The 14,245-nt window shown below is 52.1% G+C and overlaps 3 protein-coding genes and 4 non-coding genes across 8 annotated transcripts; all 7 read right to left on the bottom strand.

The window, feature by feature from the left end:
• Positions 1-173: 173 nt before the first annotated feature.
• On the bottom strand, positions 174-3,484 carry MPDU1 (mannose-P-dolichol utilization defect 1). Its single transcript, XM_068977579.1, has 7 exons — positions 3,358-3,484; positions 2,193-2,258; positions 1,873-2,005; positions 1,444-1,529; positions 1,205-1,323; positions 934-1,044; positions 174-807 (listed from the first exon to the last, which is right to left on the bottom strand). Exons 1-7 carry the CDS (start codon positions 3,458-3,460, stop codon positions 685-687), a joined length of 741 nt encoding a protein of 246 aa, XP_068833680.1. The 5' UTR covers positions 3,461-3,484; the 3' UTR covers positions 174-684.
• A 1,712-nt stretch (positions 3,485-5,196) lies between these two features.
• Positions 5,197-7,209, bottom strand: CD68 (CD68 molecule). Of its 2 annotated transcripts, none has more exons than XM_068978125.1 (6): positions 7,101-7,209; positions 6,563-7,023; positions 6,282-6,401; positions 6,090-6,162; positions 5,805-5,975; positions 5,197-5,510 (listed from the first exon to the last, which is right to left on the bottom strand). In XM_068978125.1, exons 1-6 carry the CDS (start codon positions 7,147-7,149, stop codon positions 5,377-5,379), a joined length of 1,008 nt encoding a protein of 335 aa, XP_068834226.1. In that variant the 5' UTR covers positions 7,150-7,209; the 3' UTR covers positions 5,197-5,376. The 2 variants fall into 2 exon arrangements, with proteins under 2 accessions (XP_068834226.1, XP_068834227.1); XM_068978126.1 differs by having other exon boundaries at positions 6,563-6,942; positions 7,101-7,164.
• A 530-nt stretch (positions 7,210-7,739) lies between these two features.
• Positions 7,740-13,602, bottom strand: EIF4A1 (eukaryotic translation initiation factor 4A1). The gene is made up of 11 exons (XM_068976263.1): positions 13,572-13,602; positions 12,130-12,178; positions 11,576-11,708; positions 10,974-11,113; positions 10,032-10,200; positions 9,585-9,694; positions 9,277-9,420; positions 9,054-9,191; positions 8,847-8,936; positions 8,510-8,589; positions 7,740-8,402 (listed from the first exon to the last, which is right to left on the bottom strand). Exons 1-11 carry the CDS (start codon positions 13,592-13,594, stop codon positions 8,258-8,260), a joined length of 1,221 nt encoding a protein of 406 aa, XP_068832364.1. The 5' UTR covers positions 13,595-13,602; the 3' UTR covers positions 7,740-8,257.
• On the bottom strand, positions 8,658-8,801 carry LOC138084880 (small nucleolar RNA SNORA67). Its single transcript, XR_011145283.1, has one exon. It is a non-coding gene; the product is annotated as a small nucleolar RNA SNORA67 (small nucleolar RNA).
• Positions 9,782-9,922, bottom strand: LOC138084933 (small nucleolar RNA SNORD10). Its single transcript, XR_011145328.1, has one exon. It is a non-coding gene; the product is annotated as a small nucleolar RNA SNORD10 (small nucleolar RNA).
• LOC138084912 (small nucleolar RNA SNORA48) lies at positions 10,540-10,684 on the bottom strand. Its single transcript, XR_011145311.1, has one exon. It is a non-coding gene; the product is annotated as a small nucleolar RNA SNORA48 (small nucleolar RNA).
• Positions 11,407-11,541, bottom strand: LOC138084911 (small nucleolar RNA SNORA48). The gene has a single exon (XR_011145310.1). It is a non-coding gene; the product is annotated as a small nucleolar RNA SNORA48 (small nucleolar RNA).
• Positions 13,603-14,245: the final 643 nt, after the last annotated feature.

Genomic DNA, 14,245 nt, shown 5'->3' with positions numbered 1-14,245 from the left:
CAGAGACGAGCAGTACTCCTCAAACCCCAGAAAGCTAGGGGGAACAAAACCCACAGATTTTTTTTTTGTAGGCAGAATACAGTTTTGTACAATTAAACCATGTCTGAGTCTTTATTGTTCCATCTCTGTTCCCCTTTACTGCAGCAGGAACCAGCAGTCTCCACTCCCTTCCGCCTGGACCTGCCAGAGCAGGAACCTCCTCACCCCACCCTGGGGCCCTGCCTGAGTCATTCTTCTGTCCCCCTCCCCCTACCCCCCCACCAAGCACTGGGGTCCAGGAGACAGTCTGAGCCAGGCTGGGGGAGAAAGGAAACCATAAGCACCTGGTCTCTTCCACTGTCCAGGCTCTATCCTTCAGGGTCAGAAAGGAAGTGGGGAAATGGGGAGGACAGGGTAAGACTTCTGCCCAGAATAGATTAACTAGCTAGAAACTTCTGCTAAAGGAAGAATTTTAGCCAAATGTTTAAATGACTCCAGAGCATATACACAGGACAGCACACAATGTTAAAATGTCAGCCTGAAAATCTCTACCCCATCCTAAGGATCTGGGCCAATCAAAGTTGCAATTGCAGAAGAACAGGGAATGGTTAAAAGTCACACCAGCAAACTGATCCAGATGGGAAGGACCCCAAGGCTGAGTGGATGAATGGAAACATGGAATGTACTCAGGGAGCCCACTCAACTCTACTGCTTTTTCTTCTTTTGGGGAGCCTTGGCATTCCAGTAGAAGAGGACCTGGGCAGCGATGAGGCCATTGCAGAGAGAAGAGACTACAAAGGTTCCAGCCATGAGGGGGTCTCCAGTTTCCTGGGTGAGAGACACAGCTAGGGTCACTTAAGCGAAAGGGTTCCAAAAGAGGCAGCCTGAAGTCCTCGGGCAGGGAGAGGTAAGGTGAAGTTATGGTGCCCTCTAGAGGGGAGGAGGTGCACTCACCTGAATGGAGGTGAAGATTCGGGCCAGAGACCCTCCAAAAAGCAGAAACACTGTGATGGCTGAGAGCTGGCCTGTGTGCCCATTGTGGTAGTTGGTGGCTGCCTGGAGCAGCTAAGGGAAGAGTTGAGACACTGTTCTGTCATCTGAACTCATTCCATGTTCCGGTGTCGTTTCTCTATTCTCAGTCCCACCCCCTGCAAACTTTGGGTTTCTCCTCTACTCTTTACCCAGCCCCCTTCCCAACATCCTCTCCCTTGTTCCCAGGACCCACCCTTCCCACCACCACCGAAGGCATGTTGGAGGCCTGGAGCAGGGTGACTACAGCCTGGGGCGTCAGTGGTGAAAGCAGCACCAGAAGGACCAGGGCGTAGCACGCTAGGAAAGCAACACCTGGGAGACAGGGAAATAAGGAGTCCTTGTCAACTTCTGAGTCCCCTGGCTTCCCCAAGCCTGCCTTCCCAGCAAGGTTCCTGAGAGCTGGCAGCCAGCTCATGGGTCAATCCTCAGCACCTTTCACAGTCTGTCCTCTGTAGTGCAGGACCAAGAAGGCAATGGTGGTTGTCTGGAGCATCAGGAACAGGGCTTCACCCCAAGAGCTGCAGAGTCAAGAGTTGGAAGGAAGAAAGGCAGGCCTGGAAGAGGCAGGGAAAGCCTCCAGAGCCCATCCATCTTGGGGACACAATTTTCTGATTATTCCCTATCCACCACAGCCCTACTGGTCCCTTACCTCCTGCCTCCCGGCAGCCCCCATGCAGTTGATTCAGGATTGGAAACTGGGTGTTCTTGGGTTGCTCACCTCCTCTCATCATCACCATAGATGATGACTAGAGTTCCAGAAAGGTTTAAGACTTCCTGCCCTTTTGCCTCCCTCCCTCTAACCCCCACTAGAGTTGTGAGCATTTACCCTTGGAGATAATGGGCAGGAAGGCTTTCTCTCACCTGAAGGGAAAGTTATTGGTGATGCTGTAGACCATGGTCCCAGTCAACGCCACTAGCTCTAGCATTACCGACTGAAGACTCAATCCTTCGGCACTCTTGGCTCCCAGTATTTTAAACACTTGGGGTAGTTTTACTGGGAAAAGAGGATGAGAAGGCAGGGCTGAGGAGCTGACACCCCTTGGGTGCACAGCACAACAGCCACAGAGCAGACCTGGAGGCATGTTAACCCCACTTCTAGTTAAGGGACCCATTCAGTTTATGTTATCTCAGGACTCCACCCACCTCCCAGCAGCAGGACTTGAAGATGATAAGAAACATACCCAGAAGTGAGCCAGCCACAATGCCCAGCCCCAGGGCTTTGCTGAGGAGAATCTTGAGGCAGGGAACTAAGAAGAGAAATTAAGCAGAGATGAGACCTCGAACCCAGGCCAGGACTTGTAGGCCTAAAGGCTTTAAGTGCTTTAAGATCTTGACATACCCACAAAACGAAATCTTGGGTGGTCCGAAGGCAGGTGAAAAAGGCCTAGTTCTTCCTACTCCAAACCATATCACGTTCAGACAAGATGACTCTCCAAAACAGCTTTTACCTTTTCTTTTCTCTGACCCACTCTTCCGTTCCCTGCCCATCACACCTAAACTCCTTCATCTGACTTCCAAGGCTCTCCACTGCTTCCTTGTGTAGAGCTGAACAAGGCCCAAGAGTCCTCTGATCCTTTATTCCCCGCCTGTGAGCAAGTAGGCAATCCACAAGTCTTTTCTCTCCAAGGATAGGTTTTCTTTATATCGCTCATTCTCGAACACTGTCCCTGGCCCCTACTCAGGAACTTCCACGGCCTGCTTTTATGTTCTAGCTACCAACAACTTCTCCAGCCTGGAAGTCCACCCCCAAAGTATTTGCCCCAGTGGTAGTTGACTATCATGGGTCATGAACGCAGCTAAAACATTGTCCCGGGAGAACAGAGCGGTACCAAAAAACTTGAGGGGGTGGACTGTGAAGGTCTGATGTCAGAGGAGGGTTTTGGCTGTGGCGTTGCCTAGTAAATAGAAAAAGGAAGCCAGACAAATTAAGCCCAAAATTACACCGTGAGCAAACGTGGAGGCTGGGAGGAAAGCCATTAGGATGGCAGGAGCCTTGGGGGTGCCACAGAAGGCCTTGATTCAGAAGAGGCTTTGAATCATTTGTAGCATTGCTCCTGAAGGTGTACAGATTAGATGTTAGAACGATCTAATCAGATCTTAAATTGTGTTTTGTAAAATTTGAGTCTTTCCGTCTTTCATCGGTCGCTAAAGCAAAGTACCCCCACCTGGCGACTCCTCCTCTCGCCCAAATACGGAGTCCTCATTCTACGGAGCCCGAGACACTTCCGCCCCTCTCAGACACGACTTCCGCCCGAAATGCCGCCGTCACTTAGTCCGCACTCATGGCCCCTTTACGGCCGGAGAGCGCTGGCGCAAAACTCTGACCCGATGCAAAATAAAACTTACCATGAAGCAAGTCCCACTGGACGAAAATTTGGTCGTAGCATTTCTCAGGTAAAAGAAGCGGCACCAGCACCCGTTTAAGTGGCCCGTCTACCTCGGCCGCCATATTGCAAAGTCAACTTCCGCCAATCCCTCAAACCGCCATTGACTGACAGTGCGCACGCGCGCTCCGAGCCTCCGCCTCCCGCCTTCCCGCCACTAAGCAGGACCGCGCCCCGCCTCCCGCGCCAGCTCTTCCTTACGCCGTCCCACCTTCGTTAACGTAAAATAGGTCTCGCCTGGAAACCACGTTTTTGGACGCTCCCTCCCTGCTGCTCGAATTTTTAAAGCGTGCCAAAGCTGTACGCCTGCGCAGTTCCATTTTTCGAGCCTTTGTTTACGCAGTAAGATTTATCCTTCCTTTCTCCGCTCCTCCTGCTCGGCGCCATCTTGTCTTCTTCCAGCTTACTACATTGTTCGAAGTTGAGAGAGAAGGGGCGTGAGTCTCCAAAATGGCGTTGGGTGTGGGCGGTGTAGCTTTCCACCTCCTGTACTCTCGGTGTCTCCAGAGGACATGGCGCCGATGGGAGCGAAACAGTCTGAGCCAGGCCGCTCACCTTAGGCGCAAGGCCCATGCTTCTCCCTCCTCAGGTTCGCCGAGGCAAATGGGTGCGCTGGGCCAGGACAGTGAAGCAGAGGTAGAGGCGATGGGGAAGAAGAGCCCGGTTTCGGGAGATGGCAGCGTCCCTAGCTCCCATACGGGCCCAGTCCTGGCCGCTTGTGTGAAACGAAGGCCCCGGGGTTCCCTCTCACCCCACTGGCCCGAGGGCGTCACCCCTGGGCCAAGGCCCCTTTCTCGGCCTTCTATAACCAGGTGGTGAGCCAGGATTTGGGCCAGACGGAGGCGCCCTAGCATCTCGCCTAGGGGCATCTCAAGACTACCCAGCAGTAGCGATGCCTTCTGGCACCCAGTGCCAGGACACCAAGGCTTGGTGGAGATGGCACTGGTCATCGCGCTCTGGTGGCTGTGCACCTGCTGGGAGTACCACACCTGTCGGTGACTCCTGCGCCACAGTCTGCAGGGTCTTACGAGGTGTCGCGAGGCGGTGGTGTGTTTGCTGGGTCTCGGCCACGTGCTCCCTCAAAAGGGTTGGGTCTGCCGGTCTTGGTGGCTGCTTTCTGTACCTTACAAGGCTCCTACAATTGGAAGGGCCCCATACTGGCCCTGGCGATGCTCACAGGGCGATGAACTGTAAAGGGGAATTTAGCACTCCCTGGTCTGGTCGTTCAGGCTAGGGCGGTTGGGGAGATCCTTTTTAGAATCCACACTGGGGCTGTCCTAGGGGTGCCACCCACCACTACTAGGGGGCACCACCACCAGGGACTGTGGGTTGCCTAGGAGCATAGAGGATATTTTATGGAAGTCAGAGTACGCATTGCTCTTGTGGTAGATGAAAATCCTTTGCATGTGAGAGGAGCATCCCAGATGCAGCCGGAGCTTAATCTGGGTTGTTCGCTAGCCCAGACACAGTGGGTAGGGCAGGGCATTTGACGGGCTGCTGGGATGGGTGGCTCCCCTGGATTGGAGGAGAGGTAACTGGAGCAGCCAGAGACCCCAGGAAAAGAGGAGCAAGGGAGGCAGCAAGGCCAGTTTGACAACAGCTGTGCCAGACTTTGAAGGAGGAATCCATGAGGGCATTGCACCACACAGTGACATTTTCATCGCTCCTGGTGAGCTGTTTCTAGGACCCTTAGACTCAACCAAGGAAGGTACCAAAAGGTGTGTGACAAACTTAATGGATTTTAATCCTGGCAGGAAGGACAAGGAAAACCAGGGATAAAGATTTGAGCAAATTTTATTATTTTCCCATGGGAGATGGAGAATCAGTCATATTTAATAAACATTTTTCCCCTCATCCCTCCCAGTTGCATTATTTCTTTGTTCATCAAGACAGGGAAGGATGATAACTTTTATCTCTTTGAGTCAGTTGAGTGATGAGAAATGAAAGCACCTCCTGGTGCCCTGGATATTGAGAAAAATGCTCAGAGGGGCTGGTAAGTGGGTGGGCGTCTTCGGACGATGCAGAAGGTAACAAGCACCAGGGTGAGGAGGCCGAGTAAGATCAGGCCGATGATGAGAGGCAGCAAGATGGACTTATCATTGGGACAAGAGAAACCTGGTAGAAAGACAGGTCAAGTGGGTGTCACAGTGGTGGTGGTTGGGATCAAGGTGGGAGGAAGGAATGTAGGAGATGTTGCGAAGTAGAGATTGGTGAGGCGCTCACCTAGATGTCTCAGAGCGAGAAACAAAGGGGAGCCTGGGGAGAGCCTTATGGAGGAGGAAGGACAGTTACCCCAGCTGTGACAAGCTTGAGGGAGGAGATTTGGGGGTGCAAGGAGGGAGATTATAAGCCTGGGTGGGGGCTTTCAGTGCAATGGGAAAATTCGAGGAGGGAAGAAATAGGTCTTACTTGGTCCAAAGGCCCCTGAGGGCGACAGCTGAGCAGCTTGTAGCTTCAGGGAGAGCAGATCGAGGTGTAAAGCTGGTGAAACAATGATGCTTGCATTTCTGCAGCTGAAGCTCTGGCCCAGGGGGGTTTGGAGATCTCGAAGGGATGAGTTCTGAACTGAGAATGTCCACTCTAAAAGAATGAGGAAGAGTTAGCTCCGTATCCACATCTCCACCCACTAGCCTGGGTCCCTTCAGGAACCCATAAATATCTAGTACAAGTGGTGAGAAAGGGGAGGTTACTCACGCACTGCCTGGGGGAAGGACACGTTGTACTCCACAGCCATATAGTTCAGGTAGACTGTGCTCTGCAGTGGATCCTGGGGAGGTGACCAGGAAGACTCAGGGCAGCAGGGGAGAGTGGCATCCAGGTATAGAGTAAGGAGTATGGCAAGAGGTTGGTAGGGATAGGGCGACAGGGAGGGATGCGGGTTAGTACCTGTTTGAATCCGAAGCTGAGCTGTCCGGAGGGGAATGAGAGCAGCAAGTGGGAATGGGTACCTTCACAGCCCCCCTGGGCCTTGGTTCTGTTGGGGTTCAGTACAGAGATGCCCCAGGCCTGTAGAAGTTAAAGATGAGAGGTCGCAAGACTGCACAGCTCTGCCATTCCATGTTCCCTTTGTCTTCAGTCTGTATTTGTCTCCTCTGCTCTTCCTCCCCGACTTCTGAATATCAGGCCTCAGCCCCTTCCCTTCATGTCCTCCAGTCTTTTAGCTTTACCTCTCCTCCACCCTGAGTTGGGTACAGAACTCGCATCTGAATCTGGGCTTGGAGCCGGACGCAGGGCTGGGAACCATTACTCCAAGTGTAGTCTCCTATTGCCTCCTTGGAGCCTGGGCTAGGACTTGGAGAGGGTGGTGGTTCTGGGTGGGGGGATCTGGTGGAGGGTCCTGGACTTGTGGCAGTACTGTTGCTTGTTGGATGAACTGTAGTATTTTGATGACTGGTGGTGGTAGCAGGACTATGAGTGGCTGTTGGGGACTTGCCACTGGTGGTTCCTGTGGTGTTGGTTGTATGCATGGTGGTGGTGATTCTCTGAGTGGTGGTTCTGTGGCTCTTGGTAGTTCTGTGGCTGGTTGTTCCAGGGCTTGATGTGCTTTCTGTAGCTGTAGGTGTCACCGTGAAGGATGGCAGCAGAGTGGCGGATTTTTTATGAGGACAGTCATTCCCTGTCCCCTGGGCTTTGAGGAAAAGACTGGTTAGCAACCCAGGGCGGACTTCTTCCCAGGGGCCGCCTCCCCATCCCCTTCTTCCTTACCTGCTAGTAGCCCCAGCAAGGCCCCAGAGAAGAACACAGCCAACCTCATGACAGAACAGCCTTCACCCCAAGTCCAGCAGTTAGTACCAGCTGCCTGCTCAACCAACCCTGTACCCTCTGCCTTCTGTTTGGAAAAAAGAGGAAATCTCTGACTTCCTGTTAACTCGAGGTGATCCCACCCCCAGCCTGACTCAGGCACCTCAGCCCCAGCCACCGTGATCTCTTAGTCATTAAATGATTGGCCCTGGTGTCACCAAAGGAGCTAGCAGGATCATGTGGGTAGTGAGATGGGGAGTTTTGGGGAAGTTGTTCCTTATGGATTTGTCTTCCTCAGCAAAATATGCTTGGCAGTTGCAACAAGTGATTACAGAGGCAGCAGCCCCTCTATGGGAGAGCTCACTAGGATGTAGCACTCCCTTTTCCCTCCATCACTTCCTCTTTGCTGAGACATGTGAGGTGCTTATGATGGTCCTTGCTCAACCCCTATGTAAAGGTCATACCCCCGGGTTAATATGACCATTTTCCAGTCAACAAGAAAGTGCAACAGAAAGTTAACTATTAGCAGGGGCGGGGGCAATACAGCTGTACCCAACAGCAGGTGGGAGGGAAGAGGAGGGAAGAAATGAGAAGCCAAGGCAGGCAGTTTCCAAGTCATTTTATTCAGAATTTTGTGTGTGTTTCCTGAATCAATAAATACTATACAAAACAATGTAAAAATGGCTACCATTTTCTCTCCCCTGCTCCCCCCCGCCTGGGGACAATCCCCTGGACTACCTCGCTCAGGGGTTCGCCCTCCAGATTTGGCCCAGCAGATGAGGTGGAGCAAAATTGTAGCCCCTACTGAATCAATGTTTTCAGAGGAATTCAGCTGGGGTGGGAGAGCCTCTGGGGTTTCGAGGTTGACTAGGTTAGGGAAATGGATTAGTGTTTTTGGGAGAAGACGGCGCCTACCCCAAAGAAAAGGGTGTCTAAAATGTTCACGGTTCCTTCTTTTGCCTCAAAAAGTGACATTTATTCAAAGAGTCAAAGAAAAAAAAAAAGAAAAAAAAATGACAAGATGTCCATCCCTTGGCTCCCTTCCCTCCCCCCTCCTGCTGCTCCTCAGCGCCCTCCAAGGTTTCATCCCTGGCTGGTGCTAGGTAGCACAACAGCCCCCCTCAGATGAGGTCAGCAACATTGAGGGGCATCTCCTCAATGGAGGTGTTGTAGAAGGTCTCGATATCTCGAAGAGTCCTCTTGTCCTCTTCTGTCACCATGTTAATAGCCACACCCTTACGGCCGAAACGTCCACCACGACCAATTCTGGAACAAGTGAGGATAAGGAAAATAGAAAAATCAGAAGCTTCTCTGTAGGGAGGACTGGGCAAGAGAGGGACTGGGCTGGTTAACAAGACCAGATTTTCTTTTACCTGTGGATATAGTTTTCCCTATTAGTGGGGAGGTCATAGTTGATGACTAAGGAAACTTGCTGTACATCAATGCCTCTGGCCTATGTAAAGAAAGAAGGCAGTTTCAGGGTATGACTGAGAAAGCACAAGTCTATCCAGAATTAACCATACATGTAGGCAGCCAAAGGAAGGCAAAGGAAATAAACACCCCCTTTTCCTCAGAAACCTGAGGCGTGCCAGATTTTATTCCAAGTTGCTACTTTCCTGAAGAGGGGCACTAGTAGGCCCCTTGGAAGAGGGAATCACCTTGGATTCTCTCCCCTTCCTTCCAGTCTTGTCCAAATGCCCCTCTACTCACCAGTAGGTCAGTGGTAATCAATACTCTGCTAGAGCCAGAGCGGAACTCCCTCATGATAACGTCGCGTTCTTTTTGGTCCATGTCTCCGTGCTAAAACAGGAAATGAAATGGTGTAAAGGGTGGGTCTGTTGCTTCTGAGAGAAGTGGCTGTAAGTAATACTCTTCACATGTTTTACTGTGGTGGTAAACAATGTAGAGAAACCTCACCATGGCAGAGACGGTGAAGTCTCGGGCATGCATCTTCTCGGTGAGCCAATCCACCTTCCTTCGGGTGTTGATGAAGATGACTGCCTGGGTAATGGTCAGGGTTTCATACAAGTCGCACAGTGTGTCCAGCTTCCACTCCTGGGGGGGGGTGGGGGTGGGGAGATCAGTCAGGGGCTATACCCAACAACTCACCACCAGGTCCGCCTCCTGCACTGCGCCCCACCTCTCGTTCCACATTGATGTAGAATTGACGGATACCCTCCAGTGTCAACTCTTCCTTCTTGACAAGAATTCTAATTGGGTCCCTCATGAACTTCTTGGTCACCTCAAGCACATCAGAAGGCATTGTAGCTGACAGCAAAACCACCTAATTAAAAATAAAAGCAGCTTCAGGGTAGGGAATACTCCAGAATTCCGTAGTTTCCCTGGCAGTTGATAAATGCTCTTCTATTATCACCCCCAAGCATACCACAACCTATATCCAAAGCTTTAAGCCATACAAGCAAGACAACCCCAATGCCCTGTCCTCACCTGGGTGTTGCTGTTGAGCTTCTGGAATATGTCATAGATCTGGTCCTTGAATCCACGGCTTAACATTTCATCAGCTTCATCCAGTACAAACATCTTGATGTATTTGGGAGCTACAAGAAAAAGGAAACACCAACGGGTAGTTATTTAAAAATCTGAAATATACCTAGCTATCCTGATAAAGAACAGATAGGCAGTCTGCTCTCAGAATACAAAGGTTGATCCTTTGCCTGGGATCCCCTTTCCAGGCAAGACAACAGCCTTGGGAAGTAGAACACTACCTGGGCTGAGATGACAGAGAAGCCAGGCTCAGATGACACGCATGGAGTTCATCACAGAGCAGCTCTTTCAGAGGATATCATTGGAAATGAAATTATAACCAAACTAAGAAACTGGAAAAAAGCATGCATATGGAAGTGACCCAGAGGACTAGAAAGCAGATGCACTCACACAAGTATCTCCGGTTAAGCATGTCGAACACACGGCCTGGGGTACCCACGATGATATGGGGGGCTTCCATCTGCAGCTTCTGCACCTCAGCACGTACATTGGTACCCCCAATGCAGGCATGGCACGAGGCACCCATGTAATCTCCTAAGGCCATAACTACCTTCTGTATCTGAATCAGAATAAGAACAGTGCCTGTGTATTAGCTCCAACTGCCAGGCCCCATTTTAAACACTCAATTCTTTCCAACTCTTTGAGACCTAACATACTCCTGCCCCATAGAATCTATGTTAGATCTTCACTTTCAAATCATATTCTGGACCCTAAGGCCCCAGAGGAGAGCTTTACGGTAACTTCTTCCTTACATTATCTTTGTTCGGAAGTCAGGCACAGAATGACCATGACAGCTCCATAGAACATTACAAGAATGCATCCCCTTAAACTCAATTAGCAGTCAACTCATGCGACGGGTTTCTGATGTTTTCAAGGTTAAGGAAAACAGCCCTACATTTTATGTGCCCCAGGCATGAAATAGCTCTGGCCACCAATCCAGGCATCAAGCTAGGATGAACAAAGGACTAGACATCTGCTTTGCCCCTGACTGATATAAGAGCAACACCACCAATCAGGTGCCTCTTTGCCCATTGCCAGGGAGTTTTGTTCATAAAATGGCCAAACTTGCCCAGCCAGCCAGGCTCCACCCAGCAGCCTTTTCATCTGACTCAGGAAATGGGTGGAGTAAGGGATGCTTATAGTGTTTGGTGTAAGAAAAAAAAGCTTATAATTAACCTAGTAAGTCTTGAGACTTGGATGTCATCAACCGACTTCACATCACCTGTTTTCCCCTTACTTCAGTTCTAAAAACAGTGGTAGTTAGGGTACATACTTCTGGTTTCTGCAGATCATTTCTAAATGAGCCCCTCAGGGGAAGGAAAGTAAACTCACCTGCTGGGCCAACTCTCTAGTGGGTGCCAGGACCAAGGCCTGGGTGGCCTTTAGATCTAATTCAATCTGTTGCAGAATTGATATGGCAAAAGTGGCCGTTTTCCCAGTCCCAGATTGGGCTTGAGCAATCACATCATAACCTAAACACAAATTGGGAGAGAAATTTGACATGGTAGAAAGCATTCTTGGGAATCATGGGACATTCAAAAGCCCTGCTGAATGAGATCAATAAGCGACCAACAGAGATGTTATGTGCTCAGCAGTAAGTGCTTCAGACTTTTTGACAACGTAGTACCCAAACAGGAACAGAACTGAAAACTAAGCCAAGTTTCAGTCATTTAGTACTGCAACAAAATTAGTCTAGAAATATAGCTGTAAAAAGCCAACATGATATGGCCAAAACACTACCTCAGGGATTAAACCAGCAGTCAATCCATGTGTCCAGGGCATGAACCAGGCATGGGCACAGAGCAAAAGCCAAGCTGGGATAAACAAGGAGTTGTTTTGTCCCTCACTGATATGAGACAGGCGCCACCAACCAGGTGCCACTCTACCCAGATCAGGGACAGTTCAGAACTTGTTGTAGGGCAGAGGGATCTTACCCTTGATACAAGGAAGAATGGCTCGCTGCTGGATGGCAGAGGGCTTCTCAAAACCATAGGCATATATGCCACGGAGGAGTGACTCTGAGAGGTTCATGTCATCAAAGCTGTCGACGATCTCATTCCAGTTACTCTGCAGGAAGCCAAAGAATCAAGAGAAATGGGGCTGTGCTCTTGTATAAGAGCAAACAAGCCCCTTTACCTGCACTGACACCTCAGAACCCACAATCTCTCTTTAATCCAAGGAAGCCAGCTGGTTGGTTCTACTCAGCCTGGGAAACCACCCTAGGGGTCAACCCACCTGTAAACAGTGAAGCTGGCTGTTAATACAAAGGAGAACAGAATTTGGATGACATGTTTCAAACAGTAAGTATTATATACTACCATAAAGGAATTAGATATTTCCTACCTATCTGGGGGTTTTAAGCTAAGTAGCACAGTTGAATCCTGGGTTCTGGTTTTATTCATTGACCCCCAGTGCAAAATCGAAATAATGCTGCTAGCACTGCCTTTCCCAGAGTTGAAAGATAATGGTGGGAGGGATCCAGCCTCACCTCGATGACGCCTTCGGGTTCCATCCCATCGGGGCCATTGTCTCTGGATCTGTTGGTTTAAAAACAGGAGTATGTAGAAATCCTGACAAGCAATCTCTTCCTACCAGCAACCGGCTTTGCATGATGCCATCAGCCTTCACTCCCTATTGCCACCCCCACGAGTTCCAGTAAGACGCAAGTCATTTTACAACTGAGTCAAGCCTTTGCTCCATCCCGGGAGCGGCTCAGGCCAAGCCACCCTGACACGATGGAGTAACGCTCCGTTAAGACCCAAAGGCTGGAAGGAACTGCGCTGCGCTTAAGGGGTGGCTTAAGGTGGTGCTTGCCTCCCGGCCCACGTGTCCCGGGTCCGGCGCTCCAAACCCAAGCGCGTGCACCTCCCGAGGCCCCTGCCTGCCGGAAATCCCGCCCTCCACCTCCCAGACGCCGGGGTAGGACATCCCCTTCCCCCCACGTCACACCGCCCGCACCTCCCCCACTCCCTCCAGCCCATCTCCCCCCCTCACAGTGCCCGGATGTGGGAGGCCGCGGGCGGTGGCGGCCTCACGCACAATGAGCCCCAGCCGAGCTAGCAAATGGGGAGATTGCACAACACTTAGCAGCGAAGCGGACTGGGGGAGGGGAACGCCTCGAGCAGCCATGTGCTTGCTCCCTCGACCACCCGGCAACGGCCCCCCCCGCCCCGCCACACACACTACAGGGAACAATCCACATCCCGCCCGCCCCCGTCGCGAAATGGCGTCGCCCTCCCATACCTCAGGCCGCTCACCCCTGAAGGAAAGTGGACCTGCCCATCCGCAGTTTGCCAATTGCCCGACTTGTGCGGCAAAATGGACCCGCCCGCCCGGCGCCGGGTGGGCTCCCGGTGCCTCACGCGGCCGCTCCTCGGGATTAGGCTCGGTCCTGGCCGTCAAGAAAACCAGCACACTGAACGGCCGGCTTCTTCTCCCCCGACCCATAGCTCCACGCGACTAAGCGACTGGATTTATAGACCCAGGGACCCCCGCCTTCGGCGAGTGGCACCGTCAGAATCCTCCGGAACCCCGAGCGCGCGAGCCCTCCCTCCGGCAGTAAGGCAATCGGACCGGCGGCTTCGGGCCACGCACGCCCGCCTCTATACCTTTCCCTACTAAAAGTCGCGACCTCGCCGCCCGACTCAGTGACGGGGCTTCGCGTACCGCGTCGGTCGAGGATCCCTCACTAACCTCGCGAGCTAGGTCCCGAAAGCCGAGCTGTCCTCGGCCTCTCCCAGGGCCTGGCGGCAACGTCGGTCGTGGACCCGCCCCTCACCCCCCCCCCTCCACGCGACGGATCCTCCCGTCTTGAGTCTCCCCTCAACGCTGGGGGGCCTGGGGCTGGGGGGGCCTCAACTCCCCCCACTGGAGTCTTCGAAAAGGGTAGCAAAGTAAGTAGCCACAACCTCTTACAAATATCTTTCTTACCGGGAATCCTGACTCGCAGACATGATCCTTAGAAACTAGGGCGGAGTGCCCGCCTATCGACAACTTATAGAGCGCTCGACCCCGCCCCAGCCATTACATTGGCTTGACCGCCTCGGCCCCGCCTGCCGCCTCTCAGCAACCCGGCGTGACGTCAATTCGTAGGCGCCCTGGCACGCAGCCACCATTGGGTAACTTGAGCGCCTATCAAGATGAAGACCCGCCCCGCAGCCTCATTGGCTAAAGGACCCGCCTTTCTTGCCGGTACGGAAGTGACGTACGGGAGTCAGGCCTCGAGGCCTGGCAGCCATCTTGAGGCCCTGCACCCCTACACGTGCGGAGGCGATAGTGCCCTGGTCATGTGGCCTAGCGCGCCCTATCAGGCAAAGGGGGCGAGGTTTCAGCCTCCAGGGACTTCCGGGCTCCCGGGACTACCACTTTCGTCGATCTCTACTCCAGGTCTCCACTGGACCTACGTTTAATTTTGTTCTCTCCTGCACCAACGATAAGTCGGACACCAACCCCGAATGTGCAGAGATAATGGAATCAAGAACCATACCCCAGCGGCTAGGAGGGTTCCTGGGCTGGAAGAACGGGTGGAGTAAACTGATTTATGAGTTTACTAGCATCTGGGGTTGCTGTCATAAATACTGCCGGCCCCCTTAAGTGTGCTGTTT

The sequence above is a fragment of the Capricornis sumatraensis genome, chromosome 8 (assembly GCF_032405125.1).
Source record: "Capricornis sumatraensis isolate serow.1 chromosome 8, serow.2, whole genome shotgun sequence".
Classification (NCBI taxonomy): domain Eukaryota; kingdom Metazoa; phylum Chordata; class Mammalia; order Artiodactyla; family Bovidae; genus Capricornis; species Capricornis sumatraensis.
This window is presented reverse-complemented; position numbering and strand designations above follow the sequence as displayed.